Here is a 19,733-nt window from a genome sequence, read left to right as displayed (position 1 = left end):
TATAGTGCCCAGCCATCTGCCCCCTCCATTTACTTTACTTACCTTTTACTTCTTTCTTTCTTTTACTTCTTTCTTCTTGCTCCTCTCCATGGCGTCCGCGCGTTCCTCTGATCCCTGGAGATGTCGGGCAGGCGTCACGTGATGACGTCACGTCCGACACCCAGGAGCAGTGCGAACAGGAAGAAGTCGGGCCAGGTCCCGGAAGGTAAGTAAATTTTTTTTTTAACGAGCCATTTTTAAAACGAATTTACTCCGTGCAGGCACAGAGTAAATTCATTGAAAAAAAAAAGGGGAGGCTGCAAGGCTGGCGGCGGCACCGCGGGCCATCAGACGAGGTCTGGCGGGCGGATTGGCCCAGGGCCTTGTGTTTGACACCCCTGCAACAGAGGGGGTATATAAGGGCCTCAGCATCTTGGCCGGCCCCTTCCTTCTCTTTTCTTTCACTTTGAAGCATGTGATCATCCTTTTCACTTTGGAGCTTCAAGCCCTGTGGTCCTGCTGTCCACTATTAAACCATCTTTCCAAAATAGCCTCCCTGTTTCCAGTGTCTTTTTCCCCACTTGGAACTGAACCCAGAAGGATATTTCTACCAACAATACCTTCTCTTGGGCTTTGAACTTGAACTTCCTGTTCCTGTGCAAGAACATGTATTCTATTGGATGTTGTCAGATTCCTATGGGGTCATATTTGAGCTCCCAGACAGGTTTAGTTGATTTGTTTGCTGAGTGATGCAGTGTCCTTAGGAGAGAGTGCAATGCAGTGAGCTCTGTGTCTTCTGCTAAATGGTTCTATTATGTCCTGAAGGGCCATGTCTTAATCCCATCACACTGAAGCTGAAGGTATTTTGTCTTGTAGATAGGCTGGACCAGTCCTGCTCGGGCTATTAACAATGGCGGGAGCTGCTTTCCAAGAGCATGTTTCTCCTTTAAGGAAATATAATCATTCTGCCTTTTTAAATATTTCCCAAAATATTTCATTTTTCTAGAAGAGTGGTGGGTGCTAACTTTGTACACCATGGTAGCTACACATTTTCTATGCATTTTCTTATTAATTACATGGTAGTACATAAGCAGGATAATTTTCAAGCAAAGGGTGGTTTTTCTCTCATGTTGTGTGAAAAGAAGTTGGGGAGGGGGAGGAAAACTGTTACCCTTTCAGTATATGGAACCTGTCTATTAGTCCAGCCAGTATGGCCATGGCCAAGTCAGTGACTGTTCTGGTCTAAAACGTTTGACAGGCTAACCTAGATAATCTACTGATGCCATAAGCCTTTGATTGTTTCATGTGGGCACTTAACTAGATAATGGCCTTGAGGTCATTAATCATAGCTTAAAAATCATATAGCCTACTCCAACTAATTCACAAATGGTAAATGGATGCTTTCAACTTCTGACTGCTGTGTTAGAATATAAAAAGAAAAATAACTTATTCTGGAGGGTTATGCATATCCAGAACCCCAACTTATGTTCAGAATGCTCAGTGTTATTTTCTGGTGAGCGACAGTATTCAAGAAAAACAGGTACATGTTTGAATATTGCTTTAACAGGGAACAGGAAAATAATACGCCATAAAATATTCGCTTAGATTTGGGGGGCTTATTACATATCCATTGATGGAATATAGACAATATAATTTGCTTTCAAAGAAAAAAAGAGAGGCAATTGTTTGATTTTACATGAAGTTCATGTGCAGATATTTTAATTACAATTAAGCAAATATTTAAACTTTGCAAACAATAAATATTTCTTGAGTAAAATCAATTTCCAATTTTTAATTCCAGCCTACTTTATCTAGAACAGGGGTGTCAAATTCGTGGCCCACTGGCCAGATATGTCATGTGCTGGCCCCGCCCCCACCCAGTTTAGTGAAGGAGAAAAAAGTCCTGATATGACCCGTAACGACCTAAGTTTGGCACCCCTGATCTAGAAACTCCTTATCAAATTAATTTTTTAAAATGAAGATAAATTACTTTCAGTTACGGTAATTCTATATGCACAATTAATACATTAAAAATCCTTAAATTTTTACATTAAAAATCCTTAAAGGATCCATAAAGCATTTTGAGATGTTTTTAAGTAACAATATTTTCTATTCTTATGATCTCTAGACTTCAGACTTTTGCAACTGCAGTGCATTGGTGCTTTCCTAGTAGAAACGCCCTGCACAAAATTAGTGCTGTTATGAAAAGGATGGTTACACATGATTGACATTTCTTGTGAACAATCAGATATGCTCAGCAACATCAAAAAACATTTCCAGCAATCATATTGCTGCCTCTCAATTTTAACTTTTCTAAATTTGGAATAATAAACATAAGTAAGTAGGAACTAAATAACTTTTGATATAATTTGATTGGAGTCTCTCAGTTGTTTATCATTAAGATCAGCCTACTCTTTTGCATCTCCTATACCTCCAGCAGTTATTGCAAACGTGGCTTCATTTTCAGGCATTTCAGGACTGAAAAAAGAAATAAAAATTAATTCTTTTACTTTTCTTTTGGAATTTTGTAAATAAATAGAGACACTTTGCATGATAGAACTGGATGCAGAAATCCAGAAGAACACTAGATAGGCAGGGGTGGATTCTATTGGTTCGGACTGGTTCGTGTGAACCCCTTGCTCTGAAGATCAGCTGGCTGCAAACTGGTTCGCTGCAACAAGCGTGTGGGCCCCTGCTCTTTCCCGTGCTTTATTTCCTTTTTTTAGAGCACAGTTGATTTGCGTGGCAGAGCAGTTTGCTGCACCTCAGCTGTTTTATTCAGAGGGACCGCAGTAGTATTAGAGCTTTTTAAAGGCGGAGCACGCACACAGAGAATGTGTTTGGTGCATGCGGGCGCACAATCACTGGACCAGTTGTTATACCGGTGGAATCCCACCCCTGTAGATAGGGGTAAAAAGTTAAACTTCAGTATCATTTTGGTCACCATATAGTGGTGGGATTTTTGCAGCCCAGATGTTATAATCCTATACATTATAATTGATGTTACTTACCTTCAAAAATAATGTAATTTTCATTTAGCTTTTCTCACTATAGAAGCAATTGTTACAGTGTTATTTTAGATATCCTGTTACAGGTAGTCCTTGACTTACAACAGATCATTTAATAAGTATTTGAAGTTATGACCGATTTTTAAAGGATATTTATGATCTTTTCTCAAAGTAACAACTGCTACCATTCCCCCAATTGCCACATGACTGCATTTCAAATGGCTTCCCCAGAAAGCCGATGGAGAAGCTGACAGGAAAAGTTGCGAACTGTTACCTCCTATTGGAAGATCTACTCTCCCCTCCATACATGAGATTAATGGGGTGTGTGGGGTGGACAGAGTCCTATGGTGGGCTGGAGAAATGACAGTTCCCATCTGTACATGGAGGTGTGGGCAACTCTTGCAGTAGGCTGAAGAAAAGAAGCTCAGATCTTTTGATCTCCTTTCTCCAACCAGCCACTAAAATTCCATTCTGCACATGGAGGGAAACTGTCTACTACCCTGCCTCAGAAGACAGCTTCTTTGATCTGTCCACTTAACAATCCATGCAGTAGCAGTTATATGGGTGTCTTGATTAATGATTACTATGACTTATGACCAAAATTTTGGGCTCAATTATGGTTGCAAGTTGATTACCTGTATGCAGTCAATAATAAAAGGATTGTGGCAGAAGTTACATTATATTCTGCTCCCCCCCACCATCTACAGAGTTTTATATTACTTTCATATAAACCCCTTAGAGGGGGAAATTTCTTTATATTTCTCTATGTTTCTCTATTTTTATATAATGTTTATGCTGGGTGGTGTTTTCAGTTACATTGAATATCAGATATTGAGGTGACGAGTTTGACGTTTGAAACCATGATGCACTGCTGATAATAGGTAGCATACAGTTTCTTGAGAAGGATGAATACTTGCTGAAAAAGCAAACATGGTAATAGCATGCTTCTGTCCAATGTGTAAAATAGAAGTTAGAGTTGAAGATATCAGGAGAAACATAAACATTTAATGCCATAGAATTGGGTTACAAAAAAGTGTTTGTCATAAACCAAGAAGTGATGGTGTCAAGTATAAAAGGATAATTCTCTTTTTGGTATCATTTTGATTATTGTTAGTCTGTTGTTTTGCATGGACACTGAGAGCTTATGTACTGGAGACAAATTTCTTGTGTGCCTAATCACACTTGGGCAAATAATATTCTATTCTACTGTATTCTATTCTACACTGTAATGTATAATATAATGTACTGTCACAACTGACAGTACATTAAAGTAATTTAGTCATATCTCTTAATTTTTTACACATTCATTTAAAAATTAAAACCCAAATAAGTCACAATGATTACACAGAATATGTTGAAGTATAGTGTACTGTACCAGTCAGTTTCTATATTACCTATCATATATCTTGGCAATACGTAATTCTCCTCTTCCCTTCCGTAAACTAATCCTTGTTGTAGAAGCATGAGCAAGAATATGTCCTCCAATGGGTTTCTTGGGATCAGCCTGAAAGCTACATCAAATAAAGACAGAACTGTTATATCCAAAGTGAGGAATATGACCCTAAATTATTAAAAATCTTGAAATAATATTGATATATAGTTCGCCATGAGAAACATCAATATTAACAAAATAACATTCTTTTAATTATTGTATGTTTGTCCGTATGCCTTCAGGTGAGTGTGACTTCTGCACAAGTTCCTACAGTTTGATGGTTTAACTGCTATACTAAGCACTCACTTTCTCACTCTCTTTTTTTCTCTCTCTTTCCACATATTACTGATCATTGGCTTTATTGATGATGGACAAAGAAGGGAATTAACATAAAAAATAATAACCAATAATTCCTCAGTTTATAGCACAATCTAAATACAAATGAGATTGTATATAAGAGAGCTAATGCTTGACAAAAAGAAATGAATTCTTGACTCAATATTCTTTCCAGTTTCTGAAACTATTGTTAATTAACCCATCAACTATTATCTTTATGCGGGGAGCCAGGAATACATCATTTGCAAGTAAGCTTTAGTAGTAAGCTAGCTCTGAACTCTGCATAATCTGCAATGGGAAAACAAGATACTGTATGAGCCTCAATCATTCTCAGGATCATTGAAGGAGAATATGAATTGGTCCAATCTGAGAACCCTATAAATGCACTCTAAAAGCAAAAAATAATTTTAAGAGCAGGACTTTTCTCCAGATGAGACAACACAAGAAGTAGTTGCATTGTGCTGTTTCTCTCAGTAATTTTCACCTCATTTTCCCAGGTGCTTTTTTAACATATGCATTTTAAATATAAAGACGCATTTAAACTACATACCTAGCTTAGACTTTCAGTCATTTTTCCTATTTAAACTGACATTCAGGTAAACTATTTCCCTAGAATCCCTTATCAGTATGGTTCAAGTATGAGTCTTCTTTGGGTTTCTAGAGTACTTTTTCTGTGATTTAAAAATATAATTAAGAAATCCTATTTCTGTGACTTAAGAACATCAATAATTTACTTACGTCATAGTTGCTCCAGGATCAGAGGTCATTTGGTTAGTCACAAACACAGCCACATTATATTCTGCAGTAAGAAAATTAGGTCAAAAGATGGAATAGACATAGAGAGAAAAAATATTCTGCTAGTATTCTTTCCACAATCTTTTGTTAAAAAGATTTCTAATAAACTATGCCTATAAAATTCTCCACAATATTGAAAAAGCATGGAGATCAGTTTTAATAACCCTAACAGACAAATAAAATAGTATTATGGAAAGTTTTGTAACTTTCAGATGTGTGGACAAATCTTCAAATTCCCTATTGGTGATAATTGTTTCATTTGAAATATGAAATATGAAATGGTAGTTGCCAAGATTGGGAAATACTAGTTTAAAAAATACCCAGCAGTATCAACCTAAACCAGATCATTAAAACCAAATTAAAAAGTGTTGTGTAAGTCTAATTAAAAGCCAAGTGTCCTTTTGTGGAGTACAACTATACAATATAGGGAGTATATTACTAAAAAGATTCCATCCCTTTTATCTTTCAATCTCACTGGGATTTTCAAAAGAGAAAACAGTGTACATAAAACCATGTGCTTAGCAAGTTTTTTTTTTTTTTTTTTTTACTTTATCCCACCTTCTGATATTTTCTGGAGTCTCGAGAGCATCTGAGCAAGTTTCTGTTGCCTTTCAGCTAATTCCCCACGACCACTAAAATCCACACGAAACAGTGCCATAATGGAATCTATTATCTACATTAAATGTCAAAAAGACATTAATTCATGAGAATAAATTTAAAACATTAACATATTAATTAAAGGAATTGAAGTATATAATAAACAGGATTATAAAATATATACCAGTAGTTTGAAAATGCCAGGTTCCTCATGGAATTTGCCAGCAACATAATCAAGTAGTTCCATTTGATGCTCACCTTCCAAGGAGGAAATAGTAATAATAATAACATTTGTTTTAAATCAGAAAAGTAGAAGTACTTGCTAGATAGACCAAGATGTATAGTAGTTGAGTTACAACTGACATAACTAAGTTTTAGTATCTTTAGGTTGCCATTTTTAAAACGTTACTTTAAAATAATTCCAAAAGAAGCTAAATACTTCATAAATATTTGAAATCCTCTCTTGAAAATCGTGCAAAGTATGATAATATTCATTTCTAGCTGAGGTTACAGTAATGTTTATGTAGGTAATTATAAGTTTTACCTATACTTCTGCAATATTTCCATACAGAAGTCATGTGCAATGTCATGTTCAAACATTTGATGTGACATTCCTAATTTACTTATTTGCTTAATAAAATGTAGTCTAAGCCTTAGTAAGGCCACACCTAGAATACTACATCCAATTTTGGTTACAATATTACAAAAAAGTTGAGAAAAACTGCAAAGAAGAGCAACTAAAATGATTAAAGGCCTGGAGACTAAAACGTATGAAGAACACTTGCAGGATTTGGGTTTGGCTTGTCTAGAGAAAAGAAAGACAAGGAGAGACATGATAGCAGTATTCCTGTATTTGAAAGGTTGCCACAAAGAAGAGGGGGTCAACTTGTTTTCCAAAGCACCAAAAGGCAGGACAAGAAACAATGGATGAAGACTAATCAAGGAGAGAAGCAACCTGGAATTAAGGAGAAACTTCCTAACTGAGGACAATTAACCAGCAGAACAGCTTGCCATCGGACGTTGTGGGTGCTTCATCACTGGAGGTTTTTAAGAAGAGACTGGACAGTCACTTATCTGAAGTGGTATAGGTTCTCCTGCTTGAGCAGGGAGCTGGACTAGAAGACCTTCAAGGTCCCTTCCAGCTCTATTCTGATTGATTGATTGATTGTAACAAGCTTGCAGAAATGTGGTCTTATCACAATAATTTAGAAAATTCTGATTAAACATTTGAAAGAGTGTTTGTACAGAACACTGTATTAGAAAAAGAAAAATACCTTTATTATGTCAATTTCCTTAAGAAAACAGTCTCTTGTGTATTATAAACAAACCCCACTGTACAGAATTCATATAGTGCAGTAATATGGTTTGAAGGGAAGTCAATATAAATATTTCTTTGGGGAGAAGAAATAAATTGATAGATAATATGTTCAGATTTTGGGAAACTTTATAACTCAATCTTATGTGATAATTATCCTGAGTATATTCAAAACAGAAACAGAAATTTAAAAATAGACATCATTCCAGTGATAACCCCTTGATGCATAATTGTTCATTCTTAAAATGAGCAGGATTCCTGTGCCATCTTGTTGCAATCTTACTAGTATAAGCCCGTGCATACAATACGTTGTCAAGAACTGCTTCATGATCCGCATTGAAGCGATCAGCAATGTCACGTAGGCGGTCTGGACGACTGGAACGTTTCTTAGTTAAGGTATATGATTTTTAATTCAGTACTCAGATATATAGCTGAATCCCATTCATAAAAACAAATATCTTCTCAAAACTGAGCACTTCCAGATGCTAATTCTCCCCTCTTTTAATAACTATGCTCTTTTGATTGCCAGATGTTACTTGCAAACCAGTCTTGATGCAACGCAAACTTCCAAAACTTATGATCTAAAAATCTATTTGTATTTTGACCTCACTTGAACGACAAATTAAATTCACATTCCATTAAATTAATCCTGTGTTTATGGACTTTGTCCCCATTTCAGTAACTTCTCCCATATCTCCTACTTCTCAGCATGTGACATCCAGCCTAGTTCAGGGAAGCAAATTAGTTGACAGGCTGTTTTAACAACTTTGGATTTAGCTTGATTGACATCATGTAGATGTCCTCCATGAGCCCTACACTGACAAACCTCATGGTGAAAGTGCTTGTGTTTTGTAAACTGTGAGAACAACATGTATTCAAATAAACATTAAGATATAAAATTAACGGCAAATGGGAAGATCACTTCCCTGCATGTGGCTTTCATCTTCTCCTCTCTGCACATTAAATGTCTTTTCTGCTTATGCTGTACCATAAGCTCAAATTTTAAATGTATAATTAATACTATATAGGAAATCCTTTGAAATCTTTTCACCCTGTTCAGTCAACACAATATATTCAGGATACAATGTATTTTCTGTGTCAATGAAAATAATCTTCCCGCCTGTATACCCATCTGCTCCTGGAAGTTGGGCTGTCACTAAAATAAATAATAATAGTAACAAATTTTCAAATATCCCAAATCAAAGGGTTACTGTCAAAACAATGAATGAATTTTACATTAAATCCCCTTTTTCTATCGGCCACTGCATCAAAAGCTCCATGCTACAGTATTGTGTTAATTAGGTGAGTAAAGATCAAAATGAAAGATTTTAATTTATTCTAAAATCATTTTAGAAATGGCATTTCCCGGGGTGTAATAGGAACTAATGATAAGGCTGTCATATAGATTTGTTTTTGTTATATTTTACATTGGCTTTATATTTGTATTTTCTTCCTTGTATATTGTATGTTGCCTTAAATTCTATACAGATAAATATTTGCAGATAAGAAGGGACTGGAAATATTGCTGCAGCCATGTATGAAGCTGAGAATATTCCAGTGGTGCAGATAACTGTTTCCTCCACATCTATCTTGTACAATATAGTAAAACTGAAAAATCTGAGGCTGCCATAACATGAATGTTGTCAGAAACAATGGAAGAAGTCATTTGCTGATCATTCATCACCTCCCTTGTCAGATGGAACATATCAAGTATTCTGACTTGATAACATGCCAGCTGTATACATAGTATAAGCTGCTTAGCCTGACTGCTCTTCTTTCCACTACCATTGAGATTCTGATAAGAAAGCTTCGTAGCCTGAACATTTAATACACTTTTCTATTTTAATGATTTTGGGAAATACTTTTAAGTAGATGATATTGCTAAGGAACTTGCCAGAGCAAGACTAGAAGGCAATTCTTATAGTTCTTCCCCTCAGAATATGGTTGCTGTAAATACACAGTATAACTCATTTCTTTGTAATGTGGCATCTAGGGACTTGCTTTCTACTAGGGAGTCAGAAAGGCTATGAGGCTGAAGGGAGGATTAGAGTTATCCTTACCAAGTGAGATATACAATCCACCACTGAAGAGAAGAAAGCTAATTCTTCAGCTAGTATAATATTTAGCATGTTCACACATATGTATGTGATTTTAAATACCATCAGTATATTTTTGCATATTGAACATGCAGTTTTAAATATAATTATGATTTGATACATACCACAAAGAGTATGAGAAAGTTGGGTTTTGCCTGTTCGGAATTCTATTAAAAACAACAAAAAATAAAAATTGTAAAGAAGGGTAGTCAGTCATGCAAAGATACATTCGCTAATTAGTCCAAAGTTTTTTTTATTGTTTTGTTTCAAAGACTAACACAACTACTTATTTGAAACCATGTCAATTTACTTGCAGAAAAGCTCCTGTGTTCAGATAAATTTTATAAAGATTTATATATTTATATAAAAATATGTATATTGTCACATAATGGAAGGATCAATTGAATAGCATGATAATATGCAGAACTCCATTATTCAATGAATTTGATATGAAAACCACTCAGAAGGGACACTTGATGTAGAGAGTAAGGGAGATAGTTTGACAGAAATATGGAGAGAGCATTGAAATATTCTTGAAGCCTGAGGAAGAAGATAGTATTCAGAAGTCATTCAGATCATCCTGATTCACTGGAGGATTGAAAGAAGAAAGAAGATTGCAAGTTTCTGTCACTATAGTATAACTTTAGTCATCCTATGAAGTTGATTTTTCTGGTGTGGCCTACCTAGTGGATACCTACCTACTATCTACTTGAGGTTCCATTCACTTCAACTAGATACAACATTTATGCAGAGATACAGCCTTAAACTACTTTAAAAATATTAAGATGGCATTAAGTAATTTTAATAATGGGTTTAAAGGTTTAAAGCAACCCAGTTAGGCATGCTAAAGATGCTTTGCAATGACTATCATGAGAATTCACAACCCGAATATCTTCAGGGAATTCTATCCAACCTGAATGGTATCACACTAAGAAAACTGACTTAGATATACTACAATCTGATATATTTTTCTTACATGCATAGTAGGTACCAGAATACAAAAAAAGGTATAGCTCCTTCCAGTTCTATATGACTTTTAAATATTGACAAAGAAATCAAAATATAGTGCCTGTTCAATATACTTACAATTCCTATGGTTTGGGGAATTATTCCCCAATATGTTCACTAACCTCCGAAGGCTTCTGTAATAGCCATGCTTTCAATCCCACCACCTAGGAGTTTACTGGAAAGAAGAAAAAAACTTAAAATCGTGGAATGTATAGGACTGAGACTGGCCAAGCCAGGGGGAGGAGTCAAATGAGAAATTAGTGTGGAATTTCTAAATTATCTAGGAATAATTTATTGCTTAAAATGAAAAATACTAAAATGTACTAAAACTTTAACAATATCAGGAGATGCGAGTAAAATCAATTATTTATTTGATATATGATATCAAAAGAGGGAAATATAAAAAAGAGTAATTAATCAGAATATTCCCTTTTGGGTTTTTTTCCAGCTTTATTTATAAACCAAAGCAACCATTTAAATTTATTAAACTTGTGCCCCATTACAATCTAGTGACTGTCAGTTGTTTATAGAGTATGCTATATACTAATTTAATTAATTTTAAAATAATTTGTCCCTTAATAAGCAGAATTTGGCCCATTCTCTAACAGTTTTACATTTTACCTAATAGAAAATATAATCTCTGGGAGTAAGATAACATGTCAGGGGCACTGTTAAATGCTTAATTATGGTACTGCTGAAGCTATAAAGATAATGACAACTCCTCCAACACTTCCTCAGAGGCCAGATGGAGGGAGAAAGAGATCATTCCTGGCATGTCACGAATTACTGACTCTGAACTGCCGGCAGAACAGCTTCAGGTAGGGGCAGCTTGCAGGCTATTGAAGAAGAGGGAGAGGAGCTACATGCTGTGGTGAATCTCAGAGCATGCAGGGCAGAGAAACGGAGGCCTCGCTCCTCTTGATGGGCTGCACCAGCAGCTATTTAGCACAGCAGGCGGAAGGAGGTGTTGCTGGAAGCAATGTGTGTGGTTGTGGCTATGTACTCATTCATGTTTCCTGGGACTCTGAATTTCTATAACCCATCAGCTAACACAGATGAACTTTAGGTTTTTCCTGGGGGCTTTATGTTTGTTTATTCGACTTGCTGTTTGAGCAGCTTGCTATTTGTGTTATGGACTAATTGGCCATTGCCTGGGGGATTAATCTGGCCTTGCTCATGGCTGGTTTTGGTTGGGACAGTGCTAAAGCTGGGGGAAGACAAAAAAACCCTCCATAAACCACACTGACATGTGAGTGTGAGTGAATAGGGCACAGATATTCAGCTGAAACTAAATTAAAATCAAAAGATTAAAAACTTGAGCATGAAGGAAATGAAAAAATAAGGGTGTAGGATTGTCAGTTTACTAACTCAAATTCCTGGCTTCCAGTGGTAATATGGAATACCATCTTTCGCTTCTCACTATACTCAAATGCAGTCAGAAACCCTGGTTCCTAGGGGGAAAATGAAACTATTTAATATGTCTTGCAGTCATGGTAATTTAATATTTGTAAATTGCTTTGTACACTGAACAAATAATGCAAGTAGTTAGAGCAAACAATTATATAATATTTGATCAAAGCTCCTAACCATGTAGTAGTGATAGTAGTATACAGGTAATCCTTGATCTACAACAGCTTGTTTAGTGACTGTTCAAAATTGCAATGGCATTGAAAAAAGTGACTTATGACAGTTTTAACGACCATTTGATGAACCCTGACACATTGCAGAATATCTACGGTCGCAATTAAAATTCAGATGCTCGACAATTGACTAATATTTATGACGGTTGCAGTGTCCCAGGATCATGTGATCACCTTTTGCAACTGTCTGACAAGCAAAGTCATAGGGAAGTCAAATTCACTTAACATTCGTGTTACTAACTTGACAACTGCAATTATTCACTTAACAAGTGTTACAATAAAGGTCATAAAATTGTTTATAATATTAAATATGTATGGAATTGCATTATCCCAGAGAAATCCAGTGTGCAACTCTGATGCCTGCTCAGGGTAGGTGACATTGTGGCTAGAAGAGCCTTTGTGCAACTTAACAACTGTGTTGCTTAGCAACAGAAATTTTGGTCTTAATTGTGGTTGTAAGTCAAGGACTACCTGAAGCTCTGAATATGTTATTCAATGTAATTTGCATAATATTTAGTGGGGTATATATTCAAAAGTGTATAGAACAGTTCTTGAATTAACAAATCTGAATAAAGTAGTTCATGCTTATTTTGTAGAAAGCAATAACTTTTTAATAGTTATATTCTGGTTACAAGATCACTTCAGATTGCTGAGCTGAACTAATGAATTTAGATTTACTCTAGGTTTTCACCATTTGTTGACTATGACTAGACATTGCAAAGCTTGATTCTATGCAGCAAACTATCAAAACACATGGTGACGTAAATTAAGGATATGTATTATATATGGCAGAATTCCTAACTGAATTGGATGGATGTGACTGAATCAAAGCAGGACCTGAGGAAGACTGAAACCAAATTACTTTGAAACAATTGGTTATTGATTTGCAAAATCGAATTACTTCACAAATTATTTGTTTTAAGAAAAAGTATTAAATAAGAAGAACAGCGAAAAAGTATTAGTGCTGGAGGCTATGGGGGCCTGCCTGGGGAACAACAGGTGTTGGCTGAACCCTGGCAAGATCAAATGGCTCTGGATACATGGACTTAAAGATGTGGGACTTTGCTTTAGATACAGACCTGGTCTGCAACTTGGGGGGTTCTCCTGGACTCAAGACTGGCTAGAAGACAACTTTGGGTTGTGCATCTGTTGCAGCCTATCCTGGATTAGGTGTCCCTGCACTCAGTCATTCAAACCTTAGTCATCTCATGCTTGGACTACTGCAATGTGCTCTATATGGGGGCTATCCTTGAAAAGCATTTGGAAGTTTCAAATGGTGCAGATTGGAGCAGTGTGCCCAATCTTTGGGGCCCTTAAAATGGCCCATGTTACACCATTGTTCTGAGTGTTGCACTGGCTACTGGTTTGCTACAGGTTGCAATTCAAAGTGTTGATTATTACCTATAAAGCCCTGCATGGCATAGGTCCAGATTAGTTGATGAACCATGTCATGCCCCCATTGGAGTCTGAATCTGTTGGCCTTGGAGGAAGAAGGCGAGACCAACACAGACGAGGGAGAAGAGTGCCCTGCTCCCCTTACAAGGCACACCTGGGGACTGAGATGTAAGGAGGTGCTGGTGGGAGAGGCATTTGTCAGGAACAAGTGTGGAATCTGTGGAGCCTCGTGTGCACTTGCCGACACCTGGAGATTACTGTGCTCTCTGTCAGGATTCCAGCAGTTACCCCAATTAAATCATGAATCTCAAGCCAAACTTCCAAAACTTCAAAAAGGATTTATTGGGAGTTAACATGTCTGGCACTGCCTGGATGTAGCTGACTCTGAGACACATAATTCATTGTCACCCTTGACCCTGGTTTCCCCCCACCCCCTGGGTGTATCGTAATGCATATTCTCCAATGAGACACATCCATAGCCAAGAGTCATCAATTATGTTCTTCAGTTAGAATTTTGCACAGCAGAAACTTTAGTCACCTAGTTACTAACTTTGAAAAACTATTTATGGAATGCACTTTCGCTTTCCAAGCTGCAGCACTGCTCTTTCAAAACCCTTTCCCCCCTCCCTTTCTGTTGGCAATTCTAAAAAGACCATAGAAATATTTTATGAGTTGACACTCTGTTTTGTGCTGCTTGCCCGGTTTGCTACTCTGCTGAAATTTTTGCCCTGGTTACTGTTTGGCTAACTTCGCTTATTGGACTACTCGCAGCCAGAGGCTGCTGAAGGTGCATGTGAATGCTTTGCTCCAGGACTTGTAGTAAACGTGGGGATGTTCGGGAGCAAAGTTGCAGCAATAAAAGGGAGTTAGACCTGTTCTCTGGCTGTGTTGCTTTCGTGTCATCACAAACAAACTGTCTCACCCCTATGGGACAGGTCCGTTCCACCCATGCCAGCAGTGGAGGCATGCTGCAGATCCCATCAGCCAAGGAATTCCAGGTGGTGGGGTCCAGGAGAAGAGCTTTCTTAACTGTGGCCCCATCCTTTAGAACAGGGGTGTCAAACTCAAGGCCCGGGAGCCAGATCCGGCCCGCGGGGTGATTAGATCTGGCCCGCAGGGCCACTCTGGAAACGGCGAAAGACTGGCCTGCGGTGCCTCTGCCAGCAAAAACAGAACTCGGGTGGGCTGCACACAGCCCTCTAGAGCTCTGTTTTCATTGGCAGAGGGTTACTTACAGGAGGCCGTTGCAGCCGAAAACAGAGCACAGGAGCCTGTTTTCTCTGGCAGAGGGCTTGGGCCACCACAGGCACCCCTGACATGAGTGCTGTCGAGCTGACCACACCCACTTTGGCCCTCCGAGGTAAAATACAATCCTGATGTGGCCTTCAATGAAATCGAGTTTGACACCTCTGCTTTAGAACATGTTGCCACCTGAGGTTGTATTGGCTCCCACCCTCCTGACTTTCTGTAAGAGCCCGAAGACCTGGTTCTGCCTGTTGGCTTGGAGCCCTGATAGGGGAATTTCACACTGGAGGTTGTTGATCAATTAATAGCAGTTCCCACCTCCCTCTCATATATTCTCCTTCCTTCCCATCTTTAGTTATAACTAGTATTTTATTGTATTTTTTAATATAATTATATATATTTATGCACATATTTCTGGTTTTATTTCAATATTATAAACTATCCAGAGTTGCCTTATAGTGAGATAAGCAGCAAACACATTATATATATGTATGTATGTATATGTACATGTATTTGTTTGATGCTCGCTATAATGTGTGTATGTGTGTATGAATTAATTTCTAATAACTTTGAATAATTTTATCAGAATTCTGCAATCTTGAGAGCTAGGGTAATACAATGCAAGACAGGGTCATATCTTAGTGTTTTTGGTTAGTTTTTCTGAGGAACGAGAAAAGAGAAAATAAAAACAAAACCAGGAAAATGTAGAATTAAATGCTTTCCTAGAAAATGTGATATATTTTAGTGAATCACATATACTAAAGTCAAGGACTACCTGTACATTCTCAGGTTTCCTGTAGGAAATAACTATGAAGAAAATCTAATGGGATAATTTTTGCTTACTATAAGTTTGTTGGCTGCTTCTTTTATCTTCTCTACTTTGGCTTCCGAAAGTCCCTTCACATTACATAATGCGCGCTTAGTTGTCATCTGAATCCCTTTGACTGTGCAAATTCCTACTGATTTCAGCTTCTTAATGTCTGCTACATTCTGTGAAGGAAATAAACATGATCTAAAGTAGTGAAAGAAAGATGACTCTGAATTTAAGATGATCTTCCTAGAAATAAATATTCTTTGGAATAATGTCTTCCTCTTGTCAGCCTAATCTAGGCGAAGCCAGTGCTGCAGATGTTATCCCTCTTTCACCAATAAACATGGGCAGGAGGAAAAGTTATAAATCCATGTGCATTTATGTATGCATCAATTCACAACACAATCCATACATTTAAAAAAAGACATGGTCAGGAAAAGACAGTTTTGTGTAATAGTTAAGACACCAGGCTAGAAACCAGGAGACTGTGAATTCTAGTCCCACCTTAGGTATGAAAGCTGCCTTGAGTTGTTTATAAAAAATAATGATAGGATTAAAAAAACTAATAAATTATTTGCCTTTAAAATATGGCTCATTTATGTCAAATATTATTTCTTACACCAGCCATTCTCTTACACATGCAAACCACTTTCACAAAAATACAGATAAAAACACACATATGCACAATCTCTTCCTTTTAGCAGAGATAGAAGAAAAAAATATTACGATAACTACAAGTGTAAATAATTAAAGACAGAAAGAGAGGATCATGTTTAAGTGTATCGAAAGAGTTTACATCCATTGAGAAAACACCCACTTTTGCTGTTGTTATGGTATTGTAGTTTAATCCCTGAATGTACTTACAATTCCATGCTTCTGTAACAGATCAATGTCCTGGAAAAATGATTCCTGTTAACATCAGAACAGAATATTGGTTATTTTATTTATTTATTTATATTCATATGTTTAAACTGCCCATCTCCCCCAAAGACAAGATATAACCAATAAATAAAACCTCATATAAAATTTTAAGTTAAATCAGGTTTAAAACATTTAAAATTGTCGAATGATGGCAATTAAACATCAAAAAGGGGAAAAGAAAAAAAATCCTAAAATGGCCATGCCAAGATGATTATTACCGGTGTGGAGGGAGGGTTACTCATGGGACTAGCCAGCACCACAGTTGCAAGGGCTTCTGTGCCTCTCACTCAAGGATGTACAGCCAAGTTTTAACTCTTTTGCAGAAAGTCAAGATATTGGGGAGTTGCTTTCCTCACCTCTGGGGATAGGATGTTCTATAAAGCAGGGGCAGTAGCCAAGAAGGCTTTCTTCCTACACCCCACCAGTCAAAATTCTTTGACTGACAGAACCTGCAGTGTATTTTCTCTGCCTGATTGATTGAGGCAAGCTGATGAGATGGGGTGAAGCCAGCTCTGTACGTAATTTTATCCTATGTCATGTAGAACTTTATAAGTGATGACCAGTTCATGGAGCAAGGATGTTATATAGCATGTGTCCTTCTTTGGGCACCCAATATGGCCCATGTGGCCACACTCTGAACCAGTGAAACTTCTGAATACTTTTCAGGGATAGCCCCATGGGAGATGATTTGGGCATGAATGACTGAATATAGAGCTTCCCTGTCCAGGAAAGGTCTTAATTGGTGCACAATGGGACTTGGGCAAAGGGCCTCCTGGCCATGGCTGTCACCTGCTTTTGATCAGGAGTTGTGAGTTCAAGAAGACTGGGGTAGTGCAACTCCATCCAAGACCAGGGATGGTAAAATCCCAGGAACAGAAGAGGTCACCCACTCTCTTACTGGGTTCAGTTAAATCTGTTGTTACCCAGTCTGACCTCCACAGTATCTAGGTATTGTGAAAGGACGCCCATTACAGCACTTACTTCATCCGGGATGGAGATATATAATACAATTTATATAATAATGTCAGCATATTAGTAATATCTCATTCCATGGAGATGGATGATCTCACCCAGTGATCTCATGTAGATGTTGAAAAGGAGCACCGAGCCCTATAGTACCCCATAAAGGGACCGTGAGCTAGACTTTTCATTTCCTACCAACACCAGTTGGCCTTGGAAGGAGGGGAAACAGCACTTGTGTGCCTTTTGGTGCTTTAGAAAATAGATTGACTCTCTCATTTTTGTAGGAGGCCCTCAAATTTCCTGACACAACAATTAATCAGTAGAACAACTTGCCTCCAGAAGTTGTAAATGCTCCAACACTGCAAGTTTTTAAGAAGAGATTGGATAACCATTTGTCTGAAGTGGTGTAGTGTTTCCTGCCTAAGCAGAGGCTTGGACTAGAGGACTTCCAAGATCCAAGATCCTTTCCTATTCTATTCTATTCTATTCTATTCTATTCTATTCTATTCTAAATATTGAAATAGCACTATTTTATTGTGCTATTTTATTGTGAGTTGGACTAAGGAGAAATTTCCTAAGGGTGAGACCAATCAAGTTGGCCACGGCCATCCAGTCACATGACCACCCAGCCACGCCCACCCAGTCATTAGGGCAGAGAACCGGTTGTTAAATTATTTGAATCCCATCACTGACCTTTCCTATTTTGATATTTTTGAACCCTTAATCTTATCTAATTACATGTGGGAAAAGGTAAAGTATATCTTAAGTATATTTAGTAGTAAATGTGAATCAAGGAAAACATCCAAAGGATGTTCACTACCGTGCTTAGGACAGTCATCCCATCCAAAGGAAACACAGGAACTAGTTGACAATCTTGATGAATAAATGCAAACTCCATCTTATTTGGGTTTAGGTTCAGCATGTTTCTTCTCATCCCAGTCTCACGTTTTTAATTAGTCTACAGTCCTAATAACTTCTCAGATACCAAGTCCAATCCTGTTTAACTCTTTGTTCTCAACTGAGATCACCTGCCTGTTGCCAACTAACTCTTATTATTTTGATGCTGATACGTAATGACAATATAAACATAGATCTATATTTAAATTATTATTTGTAGATGAACTATGCATTTTATTACATTTCTTGTATGGAATTTTCTCAAGGGACAGATTACATTGAAAATTATTACTGAATCAAATATACTTCCATACCTCTTCATCTTGGTATCCTAGTTCTTCTTGTACAACTTGGTCTTCTACAGATTTCATTGTGAAAACAGAACTAATAGAATTCAGTCAGTGCTGCAGAAATCAATTCAATACTGCTAAAAAGCATAAATAAGCTAATTATTTTATGAGTTTTTGATGTTTATATTATGCTAACCTAGAAGGGGCTAAGTAGATTACTGAAATACATTAACTCAGATGAATTTCATTTCAAAATAAATATACCACTCACTACTACAGTGATCTGATCTTTGAATCAGCCCTGATTTAAATCTTTTCCAAGTAGATTTAAAAGGAGAAATAGATTACCAAAAATGTTGCAACATCATTTGAGATTTTTTTTAAAAAAATAGCTTTCATACCCAATTCACTGTAATTATGAATGCCTACAATACATGAAGGCAGTCCTCAAATACTATATATTTACTATATGTTTTAACTTATAGTAATATTCACAGTTCTTTGAATATTGTAAATTAGCATCCAGAATATGGGCAGTAATTAAAAATTTAAATCTGGAGATTTATGAAATTAATGGTAATGCTGTCCTTTTTAAAATAATGATTATCTCATACAGTTCTTTCACTTTCATGCTTGAAGAAAACCAAATGTCCCTCAAGAAAGTATGTTTAACTTGGCTAAAGTTGTGAGGTGATAATATTCTGAATGAAATTAATAAATGTACTTTAACAGAGACCCTAACTCTTGTGAGGAAAGGAAGGAAGCATAAAGCTATGCTTACTCAAAATGCATCAAACAACATATCTACCTGCTCTTATATTCATATTAATCTTTTCTATTTTCTAATTAATATTTAAATATTTTTATATATTAGGCTTCTTGTATTTTAGGACAAAAATGGTTAATTAAGCTCTTAGGATGTTTAATATATTTACAGTAACCTCCTGTGTTTTGAAACCGATTTTGATAAAACTGTTCTATGCAGTTTTAGATTTAAATATGCTT

At 36.9% G+C, this 19,733-nt stretch overlaps 1 protein-coding gene and 1 long non-coding RNA gene across 2 annotated transcripts in view; one reads left to right on the top strand and one right to left on the bottom strand.

Annotated features, from left to right (window-relative positions):
• The window catches only part of LOC148130226 (uncharacterized), a 48,732-nt gene that overhangs the window by 1,618 nt on the left and 27,381 nt on the right, over nucleotides 1-19,733 (top strand). The gene's annotated exons all lie outside the window — the stretch shown is intronic.
• DMC1 (DNA meiotic recombinase 1) lies at nucleotides 1,752-18,809 on the bottom strand. The gene is made up of 13 exons (XM_026694878.2): nucleotides 18,753-18,809; nucleotides 16,522-16,566; nucleotides 15,690-15,836; nucleotides 11,935-12,017; nucleotides 10,689-10,741; nucleotides 9,684-9,725; nucleotides 8,546-8,618; nucleotides 7,746-7,837; nucleotides 6,332-6,405; nucleotides 6,109-6,223; nucleotides 5,494-5,554; nucleotides 4,382-4,498; nucleotides 1,752-2,457 (listed from the first exon to the last, which is right to left on the bottom strand). The coding sequence occupies exons 1-13, from the start codon at nucleotides 18,807-18,809 to the stop codon at nucleotides 2,388-2,390; spliced, it is 1,029 nt and encodes a 342-aa protein (XP_026550663.1). The 3' UTR covers nucleotides 1,752-2,387.

Source organism: Notechis scutatus, chromosome 6 (genome assembly GCF_049901735.1).
Source record: "Notechis scutatus isolate UNSWTSFEM ecotype Mainland chromosome 6, rNotScu1.2, whole genome shotgun sequence".
In the NCBI taxonomy this organism is placed as follows: Eukaryota; Metazoa; Chordata; class Lepidosauria; order Squamata; family Elapidae; genus Notechis; species Notechis scutatus.
The sequence above is the reverse complement of the archived record's forward strand: the minus strand, read 5'-3'. Positions and strand labels throughout refer to the sequence as shown.